The sequence below is a fragment of the Numida meleagris genome, chromosome 2 (assembly GCF_002078875.1).
Source record: "Numida meleagris isolate 19003 breed g44 Domestic line chromosome 2, NumMel1.0, whole genome shotgun sequence".
Taxonomy (NCBI): Eukaryota; Metazoa; Chordata; class Aves; order Galliformes; family Numididae; genus Numida; species Numida meleagris.
In genome coordinates, this window is record NC_034410.1 from 130,630,217 (window position 1) to 130,646,873 (window position 16,657).

Consider the following 16,657-nt stretch of genomic DNA (forward strand, 5'->3'; position numbering starts at 1 on the left):
TTTTTTTTTTTTTTTTTTTTTTTTTTTTTTTTTAGTGCTCTTGGTACTGCTCATCTCGTTAAACCTGTCTTCTGCTCCGCAGGTTGGTGGAAAACCGAGCTTTGCAAAATGAACAAAGATGCCCAGATGAGAGCCACCATTAACCAAAAGCTGATAGAAACGGGAGAGCGAGAGCGGTAAGTCTGTGCTGGTAGCAGGCCCTCAGCGGCGGCAAAGCTGAAGGATGCCTGGGTCAGTGCAGCTCAAATGTCTGAATGCAAAGATCTTCTGTATTATATAAAACTTTATCAAAATGTTATCACCTGAAGAGTTTTATTTTAATGTTGCCCTTCAAGGGAGAAAATCTGATAAAATAAAGGATAGGGGGTGGTTGGCCCTAAACTTTAATGCTTTTTCCTTCCAGTATGTTGTGTTGGAGAACTCTTGTACACAAATTGCTGTTACTTTCTTGCTTTTTTTTTTTTTTTTTTCAGTTAAATTGTGTTATTTCCTGATAAGGAGAACGAGACAACTCATTCATTTCTGCTCTTAAGGTTCTTTTTGGTGTTTCTGTGCCATTTCATCACGAAAGGAAATATGCAGGGGACTGCATGAAATGGCACTTGTGCAAATCATTGTAGGTCCCCCACAAAGACAAACAAGTGAACAACACAGTGTAGTGCAGCAGCTAGTTTTCAGCCTTCTGTTGTCTCCTCAGTCTACTTGCACTGGATTCAGATATCATTAGCCTGCTTTTCACTTTCCAGTTCTCCTCCATTCAGTGTAATTGTAACACTGTGAACCAAAAGCTGCATTTCCTAAATTGTTCTACACCTGTGTAAGAACGAGCCTAGGAAGGCTAGGCCTTGGCATAGCCCTGTACCTGCTGTAACCTTTTGTAGACTGACATGGTGTCAGGGTTCTCTGCTGACTGCAAACACCCCATTGGAGACTGCACAGAGCTTCAGCAGAGCATGCCATTGCTTGAGATGGTGCTGGGGCCTATTTAATTGTAGAGTTTTGACAGGATGTTAAAAGCTGTATTACAAGCTAGCTTGATCAGAGGCAAAGCGCTCTGATTTCTTGAGTTAAGAAATACCCAGAAGCCCTGAAGTTTACCTCTGTTATTACTCTGCTTTTCCTCAACAGTTTGTTGTCCCTCTATCCAGTTCAAAGAGTATATATGTACCCAGTGCAGCATCTCTCTGTGCTCCATCTATTCTGAAGAGCAGAATATTGCTAGAGAAATTCAGCATGGTACAAAATAAGCCAGCTTACTAGCTTGTAGGAGAAAGGGTTAAGATGTTAGTTTCATCTTCCTTTCTTCTGTTTTTCAGTACTATTTTTTTTTTCTAGTTTGCCTTCAGTATTCTTCTTTAATATATGGTATACGTGTATCATTGCAGTAGGTGGTTGTACATCTTTTCCATTTGTTGCTTAAATCCTTATTTCTTATGCTTATAATCTTTAGGAAGCAATACAGCTCTTGTTGTAGTTTAATTAATATAATTTAGTAGAGAAGATTCCTTTTATTGTTTTTAACAACTAGATTTTTATTGTTTAATTGGTCAGATTTCTCAGTTCCAATTTGAGATTGAAATACCGAAACACTTTTTTCAAATTAAAAAAAGCAAGTGCTACTTTACAATTACATGATACATATGAAGATTTTTTCTTTCTTTGCTGATTCAAGATGTAAGATCCCTATCCCTTCTTCACCCAGCAAAAAATAAAACAAAACTGGAGAGACAATGGACAACATAAGTGGCACCAAATTCTTCTTTCAGAAAGGAGAGAAGGAAAGTTTTATTTATTTTGAAGCTCTGGTTTCAAATAAAATATTTTGACTTTGAAAGTTGGCATTTGTAACTAAGTTGACTTAGTTCATACAATCATTAAGGTCATCTAGTCTAACCATTAAATCGTGCCCACTAAATCGTGGCCCCAGGTACCACATACGTACATGTTTCTTGAAAACCTTCAGGGATGAATGTTCAAGTGATTCACAGGCTTCTCCCTCTTCTCTGTGCCTGCAGCATCAGTGCTACCTAAAGAAAGACCAAATTAGCTTCCAAACCAACTCCTTCTCGCAGTCCATGCATGGTAAACTGAAATTGGTAGTCATTCAGGATGGACTTCGCATGCAATTTAGCCATTTCTGCTGCTGTTCTGGAAATTCTGCTATGAGTAGCAATTGTAAGCTTAACTTTCACACTGAAGCATATTTGAGCTTGTTAGGAATGTTTGCTGTTTGTAACAAGTTTGTTTATTGCCTTAACAGCCTTAAAGATTTGCTGAGAGCCAAGTTAATTGAGTGTGGCTGGAAGGATCAGTTGAAGGCACATTGCAAAGGTAATGGTGTTCAAATAACTAGCGTCCATTGTGGGCAACTGAGTCTGTGGCCAAATAAAGGTAGAACTTTTATTTAGGCTTTACTGCCTAACACTCAATTTAAATGATATTTAGGGAATAGGAAACTGTTCTTGGTAGCTGGTTTCACGTGCAAGAAGGCATCTTACCATCCTTGGAAAAGAAAATCTTGAAGCTTTCTTCTGATCTGAAACTCAGTAAGCTCCTGATAAAAGTATTGGAATTGGCACCCTAAATATTCATGACCATACAGCTTTTATGTTTAGAGGGAGATGAATTCTATGCTACAGGTGGATAAAAACAGGAGAAAGGAAAAGGGAGAAAATACAGTGGTACACAACTTAGAAAAATGTGACAACTGTGTCATCTGTGTACAGGAGAGAAAAAAGTACATTTGTACTACTTTTGAAGAATTATGAAAATAAGATAATCTACCTAAATGAGGAAAAACAAGCTGATGAATCTCTGAGTACATGCGTTCTTAGTTTTGAGAAAACTGTTTTTCATGACTGCAATTTACTGACTTGTAAACTGTTATTTTATAAATAGTATTTAAGCCTCCAAGAGTATTACCAAAATAACATACAAATGATGTATCCACTGAGCTTTTGCTTTAATTCTGATTTGGTCTATCAACCAAATATTTATACTGCTGTGTTTGCTAAATTGGTTTCATGGGTGGATTTGCAAAGGAGGCTGAAATGATTAATGCTTGAAGTTTTCTGCCTGATCCCACTGCCAGAGATTACCCATTTCAATAGTACAGATAATGAAAGGAATGTTTGTCTGCCTTCTGAACTATACACTTAATAATCTGCTGTTGTAATGTTAGTTGAAGTTGTTGGGTTTACATTAGTATGTAGAATTGTAACTGCATCTGCTGAGAAGGCACACAAAAGTTCAGTTATCCCTACAAAGAGCATAATAACCTCCAATAGAAAGGTTAGACTCTTGGTTGTTTTTTGTTTGTTTTTTTTTTTCCCTTTGGTTGTTTTTTCTGCTGTTCAGTCTGAGTCATAGAACCATAGAATGGCTTGGGTTGGAAGGGACCTTTAAAGGTCATCTAGTTTCAACTCCCCTGCCATGGGCAGGATACTTTTTATTAGATCAGGTTGCTCAAAGCCCCATCCAGCCTGATCTTGGGCCCTTCCTGAGAGGCAGCATCCACAGCCTCTTGCCATTGTGAACAAGGGACAATAATTGAGCGATCCAAGATAAATTTCTACAGGAATTCAAGCAAGAAAAATAGTTGACAAAAGGTTTGCACAATGTCAGTTGAGAAAATATGTTCGGTAGCTTGGCAACTAGGACCTCCCAGTTCTACATGCTGTCATACAGTTAAAATTTGCTTTAAACAAGATTTATTTTAGGTTTATGCTTTTTAATTGAGGCATCTTTTCAGCATTTACTTTTTTATTTTTTCAGTAGCTATCTATGCAGTATAAGTAGGCAATTTATTTAAATACCAGTATGTATTAAACATACAGTACATCTTAAGCATAGCTGTTGTTTTGCTGCAGATTTATACTTTTTCATATTTGCTCTTTTTACTTTGCTGCAGTATATGGAGATATATTGCTTAAAATACTTAGGAAGAGTTGTAAATAATCGCTGCCTCTGTGAAGTGAATTTTTTTTTTCCAATTCCATCTCTTTCTCTTCAAAAACATTGTTTACATAATAATGAGATGATCAGACCAGCTTGCAAACTACTAAACTTTCTAGTAATACACACAATTGGCAATGTTCAGATAAGCTTAAGCTTTCTAACATTTGATTTTAAGCTATGAGCTGACTGAGATGCATCAGTAATGGTAAGTTTCCATCCTTAAACCTATGTTATACATTGGAGATTAAGTCCACTGTTAATGCAGTAGAAAGTGAGTTAATAACCTAATCTAGGTCAAGAGCTATAGGCTTTCCTGATGACCTGTGAGTGCGTGTTTGCATCTTAATCATTGACAGAAGTTTTGTCTTCTAATTAATGAGTTAGGACTTCAAATATCTGTCTTTTGTCTTCCCCAGATGTCATTAAAGAAAAAGGATTAGAGCATGTTACGGTTGATGATTTGGTGGCAGAAATCACTCCCAAAGGTAGAGGTAAGAAAACACAAAAACAGATATCATAATACATTAATAGATATACCTACTTGTATTGCAAGAATATTTTGAAAGCAGTACTGTGAAACTGCCTATGTTCAATACAAGGAAAAATGTTAATATCTCAATATTAACTATGAATAAAACATGTAAACGTATGTTAAGTAACAGCCGTTCAACATTTGTAATGATCTGTGTGTGTAGACTACTGCAGATTGTTATTTAGTTATGAGTCTGTATTCATCTTTGTGATTGATTTAATGCTCCCAAGAAAACTTTGGGTATGAGGCAGAGATGTTCTAAAATTCCAGTTCTCTTTTAAATGGAATTTCTAGATTAATGGTACTAGCATAAAGGGAAGTAGGAAGAACAAAGGACAGAGCATATACATGCAGAAGATATGGGATCTTAAAATACTGTAGTCATCTTTATAGTGTTCTTGAAGTCTCTAATAAGCTTTGGTGTTAGATGGAGAAACTTCATTCAGTCTTAAATAAAAAATAGGCCTTCAAAATGACTTACTGAAGACCCTCATTCTTATGTCACGGCTGAGATCGTTGCTCTTAAATTTGTGAAAGATAGAAGTACCCGGAATTATCAAACCAATTTCTGGTCATCCTATCCTGTTCACTGTCAAATAATTGTTTCCCTAAGACTTTTCTAATTTTCTTAACTGTGGCCAGGAGAAACCTGGTTGATATTAGTGTGTTTTCCCTTTTGTCTTTTTTTACTTCTTGCTATTTTGTATTTTTCAGCCTTGGTACCAGACAGTGTGAAGAAAGAACTCTTACAGAGAATAAGAACGTTCCTCGCCCAGCATGCCAATCTTTAACTTCAGTGGTTGTCTTGGATACAGCATTTCTGTTTCTGCATTATGTCATTCATGTCAGGATTGGAATGCAGTTTCCATGCTTAAGGATTGAAATTCCTTTTTTGTTTTTTTTTTTTTCATAAGATGAGTTGAAATTTCGTTGCACTGCATCAATTTCTGGTGTTATTTTAATAAAAAATTATGTGGACTTGTGGTTCTATGGCTCTTTATCAGTGCACTGTAATAGGGTGACACCTGTTTCAATTTTTAGCTTTTAGTATTCCACTTTTGTACAGTTGAGTGAAGTTCAGTTTTGTTGTTTTTTTTTAATCAAATATGTTAACTAGTAATGCAGAAAAGGAAAGAAGTCTGGAAAATCAGATATAACATGCTATTTTTGCTCATTTTTCCTAAGTATCTGGATAGCATTAAGAAATTAAGACTATGTCTTCTGTAGTACTTTGTTGTTGGAGAGTGGTTCAAAGTCTCTAACTTGTGTTGCAAATACTCAGTAATTCATAAGACGTTTAATGAGTCAAGCAAAGGGAATTGTATCTCTCATCAGTAATTTTCTACTCCTTTTTCCCTTTACTTCAGTCAAAGAAAGTCATTATCCTGATACTGTTTTCTAGCTTAGCCAGTATTATTGGTAATTTTTAATTATGTCAATGTTTGGGATGTTTTGAAATCTGTATGATACAGTAATGAGGCAATACAAGGCTCAAGATTATAAATTTTAAATTATTTTATCTGGAACCGCAACTTCAGCCAAGACTATAAATGATGGAAAAAAATAAAAAGAGTTGATGAACAGGGTCAGGAAAGTGGCTTTGCACGGAAAATGTTCAGTTTTAGGGAACTTCAATTTGAGATAAATTTCAATAGCTAAGGAAGCGTGGGTGAGCATAAGGAGAATCTGAACAAGCAAGTGCATGCTACTGGCTTGGCTACGAGGAGAAATGAATAGACTGAACATAAATCTAACTGCTCCTAAGTGGAAGAATACTCCACAAGGTACCACAGAGTTGTTCAGGCGATTGTGCCCACTCGGCGGGACGGCTGGCTGGAGTGCTTACCCGAGGAGGCCGGGAGGTGGCACTCGCAGCCTGGGGACTGCTGCCGCCTTGCTCAGCCGCTTCTCCAAGGGAAAATATGCTCTGTGACAGAGGTGGGTTTTTATTTCACGTGCTGAGTGCTTGAAGCCAGACAGCTGGGGCAGCAGCTGAACCAGTCCAGCTGGTGGTAAGCGGCTGCGATGGAACGGCAGAGGCGTGATGATCAATGCCAGGGAGCAAGTGCATGAAATTACCTGCTCTGGGTGCAAATTAGTGACCAGCAGGTTGTGAGGAATCTGCCTGTAATAGTACACTATATGAGACTGAGTTCTTGCTGCTAATGGAACTCAGGAACAAGCCAAGGCCAGGGTCTGCTGTGTAACACAGCTGCAGCTTTTTATGCCCTGGCTGGTACTGCTGTGAACCATGCCAGTTAGAGCACGCTTACACTGCTGAGTAATGGTGGATACTAGAAAGAAAATCCTTTCTTCCACTGTAAGGTCCATACACTTGTTTTGTACAATGATTATTTACAATGAGTATGTTCTGTTTGAATTCAAAATTTGGATATTTATTCTAAGCTCTTCATTGTAGGCCTCATTTATCCAATGGTAACTGATAGAATACAGAATGTTTCTCCACATAATCCAGCATAATGCATGCTGCTTAAGTGTCTATTTAACATATGGCAAGGCTGTAAAATATCTTCCATGTTCTTCTTCTTTTGTTCTTAGAGGATTTTTCTGACATTCTTCAATATTTTCCACATGCCTTTAGGAGTCTTTTCTTGATGAACGGCCGCAGTGTGCCTAGAACTTGCTCCAAAGCACCCGCTGATTTCCTTCATTTTACGTCTCCAGCAGTGTGAGAGCCAGAATTCGTGTATTCCTATATCACTCTGTGTAAGGCTTGTTGTCCAATTGATAAACATTTGAGAACACGACAGTTCTCTAAATACATCAGTAAGCGGCTATAAGTGCTGCGTAGTTCTCTTTTATAGGCAGTTCATACTTGGCACACAATAAAGACTGAACATGTGTATTTTCACAGAATTGTGCTGACCAATCTGAACTTGAAGGCTGAACAAATAATTATTTCACGTGCTTCCAAAAATAAGTTGTAATGTTTTGCCCAGGCTGGCTTGGAATGCAAGAGCATTCCGAGAAAGAGAGAATTCTTGCTGACCTGTCACATGTCAGCAGCTTGTCTGCATGGCACAGGCTGTGTCTGATGTCAAAACTGAGAGCAGCACATTCTGCAGTGAGGTCTGTTCATCATCATCGGAGCAGCCTCTGCACACTAACTAGGTAAAAAGCACAATTAACTACCTATAAAGATCCAAAGCATACTGAAGTGGACTGCTCAGATATCTTGATAAATTTCTAAGAATGAGGTTAGATTTGCACTGCTATTGGCAAAAGGTTTTTTGAGAAATAAATTGCTCCCCTTAGTAACGTCATGTTTTTGTTTAGCTGTAGGTTTCATTCTCAGATGCACAGGGATGGCTTTGTTCTGCTACTCGTTTGGTTGAGGATTTAAAACAATTGGTAATATTCAAGATGCAGCCAGAAAAACATTGTCCTGTTTTTTTTCTTGTTTGGGGGATAATTTTTTTGCACACTGAAAAATAAGATGGCCCATGCTGCTAAAGGTTCCATACCTACAACATACACAGACAGATGTGTTAAGTTATGGTCTGATTTTTGGGTGGCCCTGTGTGAGGCCAGGAGCTGGACTCAATGATCCTTAAGGGTCCCTTCCGACTCAGGGTATTCTATGATTCTAGAAACTTTTTTCCCCCAAAATTTCAGCATGCCTAATGTCATGAAGTGTATCTGTTCCTTACAAATGTTTTTGGTAGACGGCACCCAGAAATAGATAGCTAAGAATGTGTCAGTTTAAGATTGATGGAAATTATCTCAGCTGTGGGTACACTTCTTTTAGCTGACAGCCATATAGATAACTCTACCAGCAGAGTCAGCGTAGTCTTCTTGCAGACAAACCTGTAAGAAATAAAATCAGTTTGTATATTGGCATTCAAATAATGGGTCAGATAAGAGCTAGAGTAAATTAGTATATCCTTGGCTGTTCACTAGACCAAATTCTAGGTAACAGTAAATTGAATAGTCCTCCTGATGTCAATGGAAGACCAACACAGAAAACTTAGTTTGTGCTCTCCTTTAGTCAAGCCCTGAGGGGACTGAAACACAGTCTGAAAAAAAAGTGAAGCACAAAGTGAACTGAAACGTTTTTTAGTTTTAATTTGTTTGATAATTATTTTCCCAAGAAAACTCCTCTGTGTTGACATGGTCTTGTTAAAAGAGGCTATTTATCAGCAATATCAACAAGGAATTGTGCTGACATCAAAAACACTTACACACCATAAGGCCTTATCATTTTGTCACCAGAGGTTTTTTCAATCTTTTTTCCAATATCTATTAAGTTTTTTCCCCTTCTTCCTTCTGTTTACTGCCATAAAATTTACATATGAAATTTTCTCTTTTTTTAAAACAAGCATGTGAAAATGCTAGTGTTATTATTTTTGCTTCTCAGTTCCCTGTTTAAAGGGTCCTTTGGTCTGACAGCTCTGCACTGCTTAGCTGTGTTCTCATCTTTTTTTTTCTCATAATTGAATATGTTTAATTATGGTGATATGTTCAATTGTAGTGATTGTGATATCTTACAGCTTGGGCTCTAACTTATTTAGTGACTGAGTTTTCACTAGAGCAATGAAGAATATCCAACTCTCTTACCTGCTGGCTTTCTTTGCAATTGAAATCAGAATTGTGCTCTACCTGGCCTGTTTTTCTCAGCTATTCAGTTTATGAAAGAAACAGCTGTGGCTGCAGAGCCAAACTTGTAATGACTGGAGCCCAAAATGAGAAATACTTAATTCCTTTCCTCATACATAATTTATGCTTTACTATGTTAGTGTAATGAATAGGTTAATCGGCAGTCTGCTTGGAATGAGAGATGACCTAGTCTAATTTGAGGGTATTTCATGTTTCCTGTGATGTTTACCATCTGAACAATATTATTCTCAAAGCGTTCTTTATATTTACCTTAAAACTAATCAAAAGATTTACTAATAGATCATTAAAAAATCCTGCTGATAAATCCCTGCTGATTTCTGCTTGTTGGAGTTAGTAAGAGTGAGGTTATCCATTCTTGCAATCATTGAGCTAGTAAAGTATCAAGCTGCTGCTGATAAAATCTGTGGTTGGCATGCCAGCGGTGAGCACTGATGAGGGCAGAGCACCCTGTCCTGCTCTGATCTGTCAGCTGGCTCTGTTCAAGCTACTGCAAACAAATTCAGCTTAGTCTGAGTTCTTACGTCCAGCTGGAGAGGGTAACACTTAATTCCTTGAAAAGCAATGATACTGAAAATCATAGTGAAAAACTCATCATCTGCATCCATGTGATCTTTCAGTATATTTGAGTGAAGATGAACATAACATTGATGTTATCTTTGTATGCTATATGGATGAGACTGATGTTCATGATATATGATTATCATTTTCGAAAGGCCATAGAAAAAAAAGGTGTACTGAAAAAAGGAATTACTGCAAGTGTGCTCTACTAGTTAAGCTTTTAAAATCTCCCAAAATTATCTTTTGGAAAAAAAAAAAAAGATATTATTGTGGTGTGTCAGAACATCCTGAGGGAAAAGTTACAAAAGAAAGAATACTTCAATCTTACATGCATAAGGCAGTAGACGAAAACAGGAGATGGATAAATTCCAAATAAAAAAAGAAAAAAAGAAAAAGATTTGCTGCATGCAAAATCACACCTGCTTAATCTCTTCATTTTTCAGTGCTTTCCAGAGTACTAGATATCTTTCTGGAAGAGCTGACTTTGTTCAGAGTTACTCAGACTTTCTGGAAGTTCAGCACTGGAAGTTCAGGAGTGGTCCCTGGAGCTGCCAGCAGCAGCTCAGTTTCTTCCAGCTGAAAAGTGAAAAGCAGATTATATATACACTCTGCCTTTGCACTTATTCTCTGTTGCAAAATACACAGAAGTATCACCACAGAATTTAAAGTTCAGAGCAGTTCACTGACTTGTATAAACGTCTTCCACTTTTTAACCCCTCTTGTCTGGAAAAGCTGAGCAGCACCTTAAATGTTATTTTCCAGCACTTTCAAGGATCGACCTTTTAATGAATCCTAAGGATGCAGTTTCCATGAAGAGAAATGTTGCTGCAGTTAAACACAAACAGAATTTATTAGTCCCATTACAGGTGTAATTTAGTAGAATATCAAACCCTAGGAATCTACAGTAGAAATGTCAGTAGCAGTTAACAACTGTAATATCTTTCTGTTAACTTAGTTTGAAATATCCTCCGATCCAGTTACCCTGTTTCTTAATTTCTTCACATGCATTTTATTCTGAGATAACTTTCTGCCCAAATCCTGAATCTAATGTTTGAGTAGTTCAGATTAGATTTCAAAATATCTGGCATATTCTGATATATTGTTGACATATTTTTTGCAAGAGGGCATTTAAGCAAATAGCCAGTGGGTGGAAAGAGACCTGTTCTCCCTCTGTTGCGTAAAGATCAGAAAGAATTTTATCTATGTCTAATTTCTACCTGTTGACTTGATAAAGGTGGCTTCCTCACTGCCATGGAATAAAGAAGAAAACTTGATGAAAATTGTATTTATTTCGTTTCCTAATTGCCTTTCTTTGATTGCTGTCTCCTCTAGCCTATACCTATGGGGTTACACAGTCATTCATAACCAGTTGCTGTTTCACCACCACCATCAAAACTAGATGTCCCCACACAAATTTAATCAAGATAGTAAAGTTTGTCTGAAGCTCGTGTTTATTTTAGTCAGATTTTGGGAGCTCAACACTTCCAACAGGCACCTAGGCTTAGCACATAGGTGCTCCACTAAGAACTTGAGTTTTGAAATTTCTGATCTATGAACATAGGTATTTTACGCTGCATCGATTTATTCTAAAATGAGAAAAGGGAGGATTTGTGATTATTTTAAGTCTTTTTAGTTGTTTTTTTTTTTCCGCTAAAATCTTTCCTCAGTTCTAGTATAATTCTTCCTGAAAAGAGTCAATTAAATCTGGCAGAAGGCACAAACAGCATTTTCATGTAGAAAAATCCCCATTATCACAGGCTGTAACTGTCCTGCATTACAGTGGATCTATTTCAGTGTACACAAAGTTTAAAATTCTCTCTTCCTTACTATCAAAGTAAAGTACATTTTGTTTCATTTTTTTTTACAAATAGAAGAGAAACTCACAACCTGGAACAGGCTGCCCAGAGAAGCTGTACATACTCCATCCCTGGAGACATTCAAGACCAGATTGGATGAAGCCCTGGGCAGCCTGATCTGATGAGAAACAAACTTGCCTACGGCAGGGGAGGGGACTGGAACTAGACGATCCTTAAGGTCTCTTCCAATCCAAGCCATTCTGTGATTCTATAATTCTATGATCCTACCAACAGGTAGAAATTCTTATACCAAATGTAGAAGTATGAAGAAAAAAAGAACATCTTCATGATACAAACCCACCAAAAACACACACACACACACAAAAAACAAACAAACAAAAAAAAAACCCACAAAACATTAGAATTAAAATCTTTTGTTTTCCTAAATGCTCTCCCCAACAAAGCTTTGAAACCTTATCTTTCCATGCTATGCACTATTTCTTTCATTTCCCTACATTCAAATTTGAGAAACATTCATATATACGCAGGCATGCACGTGTGTATCCATGTGTATATTTTTATAAAGCAACATGCTAGGTACTTAATTATTTAGAGGATTTGAAGTTAACGCTATTCCTAGGATCCACCTTCAGAGAAGTTGACTATAGTGTATAGAATTTTTTTTGTTTACAAGAAGCGCAAGAAAGGCTATGTATGTAAGTCAAGCAAGGCTACTTAATGACTAAATAATTCAGGATAGAGAGAGAGCTTTTCTTTTCAGTAATGAAGTGATAAATTGGTTGTATAAAGGTCTTGTTAACCTATCTCTAATTTGCAGTTGTGGAAGTGTTGTAGTTTAGTTTATGCATCTATTTTCTCTTTTAAAATCAGCATTAAAGACTAGAGCCAACATAGAACATTATCCTCTACAGTACATTTTAAGTGGAATTTAAAAGCCAATATTCACATTTGCTGTTTAAAAACTGCCCAACTTCAACCAAATGGCAGCTGCAGAAGCTCTTAAATATTGTAACTGTAGATACAATTATGGATGCTACAGTTATATCTATTTACAGTTCTGTTTCTGTACGTGCTGGAGTTATCCCACTGCAGCTAAATGCATGCAAAGGCGCTCAATTGATAGCTAGAGGAAGCCAGCATTTAGATGACAGAACAGAATGTTTAAATCCCCATGAGATCTGAATCCCAGTTACACCTGGCATTTATTGGTGGGATTTGCTTCCTGCCAAAATAGCAGCAGCAGCTACTGCTTCCTTTAGGATGTGGCCAAATTAAAACAAAGTAACTTATCTCTGGGATAACTTGTAAACAGAGCCTTATAGTTATATGACACAGTCAAGATCTAAATACCAGGTAGATCCTTTATTTGTGAAAGAGAAGAGATGGGTTGTTCACCTCCTTCCCAATCCTACAAAACACAAGTAATGTCTCGCTTTAAATCTGCCTCCTGGGAGAATGATCTTATTGACAGGCCACAGTCTTTTCAGTCGAGACTCATGGGAGAAGCAGAATTCCAATAATCATGAGCATCTGTGCTTCTATGAAAAAAGTAATTGAGAGAGCAAGAGGAAGTCTGCCTGTCTGTGCAGCCCACTGATAAGCTCACTTAGCTAACAGGGACAGAGAAAACTGAGTTCTGGTACCTACTCCCAGCATTGATTCTGTACACCAAACCATCATCAGTAAATAAAAAATCACCCTAAGAAGGGAGGAGCTGATGTCATCAACAGGCAGAAGAACTCAGGGTCTTTTTTTTTCCAGCAAATTTTTAAGCATCAGGCTAAAGACGTGCATTCCTTATTCTTTAAATTTTTTACAGTGCTGAATAAGTCAACCAACCTTTTTCAGCCTGAGGAGCATATTCCTTAAAGATGGGGCTTCTGCATGCAGAAAGGTCCTGTTGGCTGGCCAGGCTCCAGTTTGAAGATCAGTGCCCAGAAGAGAGATGCCAGGAGGAATCAAAACCCTGGATAATTCTCAGGGGGGGCAATTAAAACTGTCCAGTTCAGCAGAAAAACCAAGCTTCTGCCTGCTCTGAGCTCTCCGATCGCAGGAAGATTTGGACAGCCATTCCAACTCCTTGCCCTCTCCTGGCCACTGTTTCCAAACAAAACTTTGCCTTTTCATAGTTTTGACTATGATTTTATATATAACACATACTTGTTAAAAGTTTGTTGAATTTTCCCAACACAGACTCTTGCCAAAACAGTAATTTCTGCTATCCAGCCTTAATGCACATGAGGGAAGGAATTTAAAGCATGCTGGCACAGGCAGTGAAGAGCACAGCCTGGAAGACTTCTGAAAGAAAAGAAGCTTTCATGATTACTTGCTTACGTACATTGGAAAGGGGACAAATTTTCACAGACACTAGTGTACACATTTGCATTAACCTAGGCAAACTCTTTGAACCCCTTAGATGTTATGAAAAATATATGCTCAAGAATAGCACAAAGGAGTGGAAAATATATGTAATGATGGAACTGCCTCCTCTCGTTTAGAGTTTCAAGACAGTTACTGATGAATTTTCAAAGAGTAAAATCAGAATTTATAGCAGCCATATAGAAATTTACTTCTGAATTTAATAGTAAAAATCTTTGATTTTCTGCTTGATATTATAAAATAAATAAAGGTATTTATACAAACTGAGGGAAGAACTCCTCAAGAGTTGCCCTGCGGAGAGGGACTTGGGGGTCCTGGTGGACGAGAAGCTGGGCATGAGCCAGCAGTGTGCGCTGGCAGCCCGGAAGGCCAACTGTGTTCTGGGCTGCATTAAAAGAGGAGTGGCCAGCAGGGAGAGGGAGGTGGTGGTCCCCCTCTACTTGGCTCTTGTGAGGCCCCATCTGGAGTACTGCGTCCAGGCCTGGGGGCTTCAGCACAAGAAAGACGCAGAGCTCTTGGAACGAGTTCAGAGGAGGGCCACCAAGATGATCAGAGGGTTGGAGCACCTCTCCTATGAAGAAAGGTTGAGGGAACTGGGCTTGTTTAGTTTGGAGAAGAGAAGTCTCCCGGGAGACCTCATTGTGCCCTTCCAATACTTGAAGGGAGCGTATAAACAGGAGGGAGAATGATTGTTTACGAGGGTGGATAGCGATAGGACAAGGGGGAATGGTTTTAAACTGAGACAGGGGAGATGTAGGTTAGATATTAGGAGGAAGTTTTCCACACAGAGGGTGGTGACGCACTGGAACAGGTTGCCCAGGGAGGTTGTGGATGCCCCGTCCCTGGAGGTGTTCAAGGCCAGGCTGGACGTGGCTCTGGGCAGCCTGGTCTAGTGGTTGGTGACCCTGCACTCAGCAGGGGGGTTGAGACTAGAGGTCCTTTTCAACCCAGGCCATTCTATGATTCCACGATTCTATGATTGTAAAAACTGTGCTTTCACTAGAATGAAGACTTGTTGAGGGTAAAATCTCTTTGACAAATGTAAAACTTGAGCAACTGAACAATTCAGCAGGTCTGTAACAGAGGAAAGCTACACTGAGATAAAAAAGATAGCAATTCATTACTTTAATAAATGAATGGAGAGAGGGCACACAAGTAAATTAAGCATATATATCACATGAAACAGAATTAATATTGAAAAAGAAATTATCCCTTTTGTAGACAGAATGAAACTACTGAATGTAAATATGAATGTATCAGGAAGGCATATCCCTAATATCTACAAAATTAAAGAAAAACATTAATTTCAATAAATTTCTTTCCAAACTTTATGTTTACTGCAGTAGTACTACATTTGCTGTGGCAATGAAATATGTAACAGTCAAGATCTCTTTGGGAAAATGAAAGGAACCGAAGGAATTCTCTTAGTTAAAAACTTAGAGCTAAGGTTAATGACATTTTTTAACAGAGAAGTATTAATCCCTGAAAATATTTATTCTGGAAATGAAGTTATGTTTATATTTTTCTTTAATTTGAAGTTGCATAATTATATTTTTACAAAGACAGTTATTCTTCATTAATGGACCAGTCAACAAAAATTAATGCCAATTTATGGAATTTTTTCCATTAGTGCATTTAAGAAGATAGTGTGGATGAGACATTCTGGCAGTCTGATATTAAGTGTGGGTGTTCACATGCATATTTTAAAATGCTTCATTCTTGGTGTGGCTTATTCCCTATTGAGTGTGTAAACTGTAATGCTCGAAAACTGAACAGATTCTCTAAGGAAATGTTGTTGGCTGTCCTTGTAACCTGATCTCTCACAGCATCCTGAGATGGTGGTTTTGCTTTTATGTGTAAATGCAAGTTATGATTACTTTCCAATTTCTACTTCTTCATACAGAAAGCTATTCTGAAAGATGTAAGTCTTTGCTGAATAGACTGTTTTGAAAAGGTGCTTAATATAAAAACAGTATTGCATGTATTGAGTATCTTTTATTGAATGCAGGTACTGCACGCACAAGCGTGACAGGCCCCTGAGGGCACTGATGGTCCTGACCAGCCTCACTTGGGCCTCCACCAGCTTCCTACCTATTGTCAAGTTCTGTTGAAACTGTTCCTCTCTGAATATAAGAACATTTAATGGTGAAGGATGTGACTGAAAATAACTTTATCATTTTACAGAATGGTTTAAGATAGATTGCAGCAGGCACTGAATCCTCTATCTCCCCAGTCCCCCATGATACACTTGGATACTGTGTCATTCTTCTTTGGCCTAGTCTTAATCTACTCCATGTAAAGGAAAACCTGCAGATGGGTGTGAACAATGGGCAACAAAGCTGGTGAAGGTTCTGGAGCACAAGTGTTAAGAGTGGATGAGGGAACTGGGATTGTTTAGTCTGGACGAGGCTCAGGGGAGATCTTATCAATCTCTGTAAGGACCTGAACGGAGGTTGTAGTGAGGTGGATGTCAGCCTCTCTTCCCAGGTAGCAGTGATAGGATGAGAGGGAATGGCCTTAAATTGCACCAGGGGAGGTTCAGACTGGATATTTGGAAACATTTCTTCTTAGACAGAATGGTGAGGTACTGGAACAGGCTGCTCAGGGGGGTGGTGAAGTCACCGTCCCTGGAGGTGTTCAAGAAACAAGGAGATGTGGCACTTAGGGACACGGATTAGTGGGCATGGTAGTGATGGATTGACACTTGGACAAGATGATCTTAGAAGCCTTTTTCAACTTCAGTGATTCTATGATTCTGTGTTTTGAAACCTTACAG

General features: G+C 38.2%; 1 protein-coding gene across 2 annotated transcripts in view; it reads left to right on the plus strand.

Annotated features, from left to right (window-relative positions):
• ENY2 (ENY2, transcription and export complex 2 subunit) overlaps window positions 1–5,473 on the plus strand; it is a 5,685-nt gene extending 212 nt beyond the window's left edge. For both annotated transcript variants that reach the window (XM_021387482.1, XM_021387483.1), the window contains exons 2-5: window positions 83–176; window positions 2,261–2,331; window positions 4,374–4,448; window positions 5,204–5,473. In XM_021387482.1, coding sequence (XP_021243157.1) covers window positions 109–176; window positions 2,261–2,331; window positions 4,374–4,448; window positions 5,204–5,280 — 291 coding nt within the window. In that variant the 5' untranslated portion in view covers window positions 83–108 and the 3' untranslated portion in view covers window positions 5,281–5,473. The remainder of the gene's footprint in view (window positions 1–82; window positions 177–2,260; window positions 2,332–4,373; window positions 4,449–5,203) is intronic.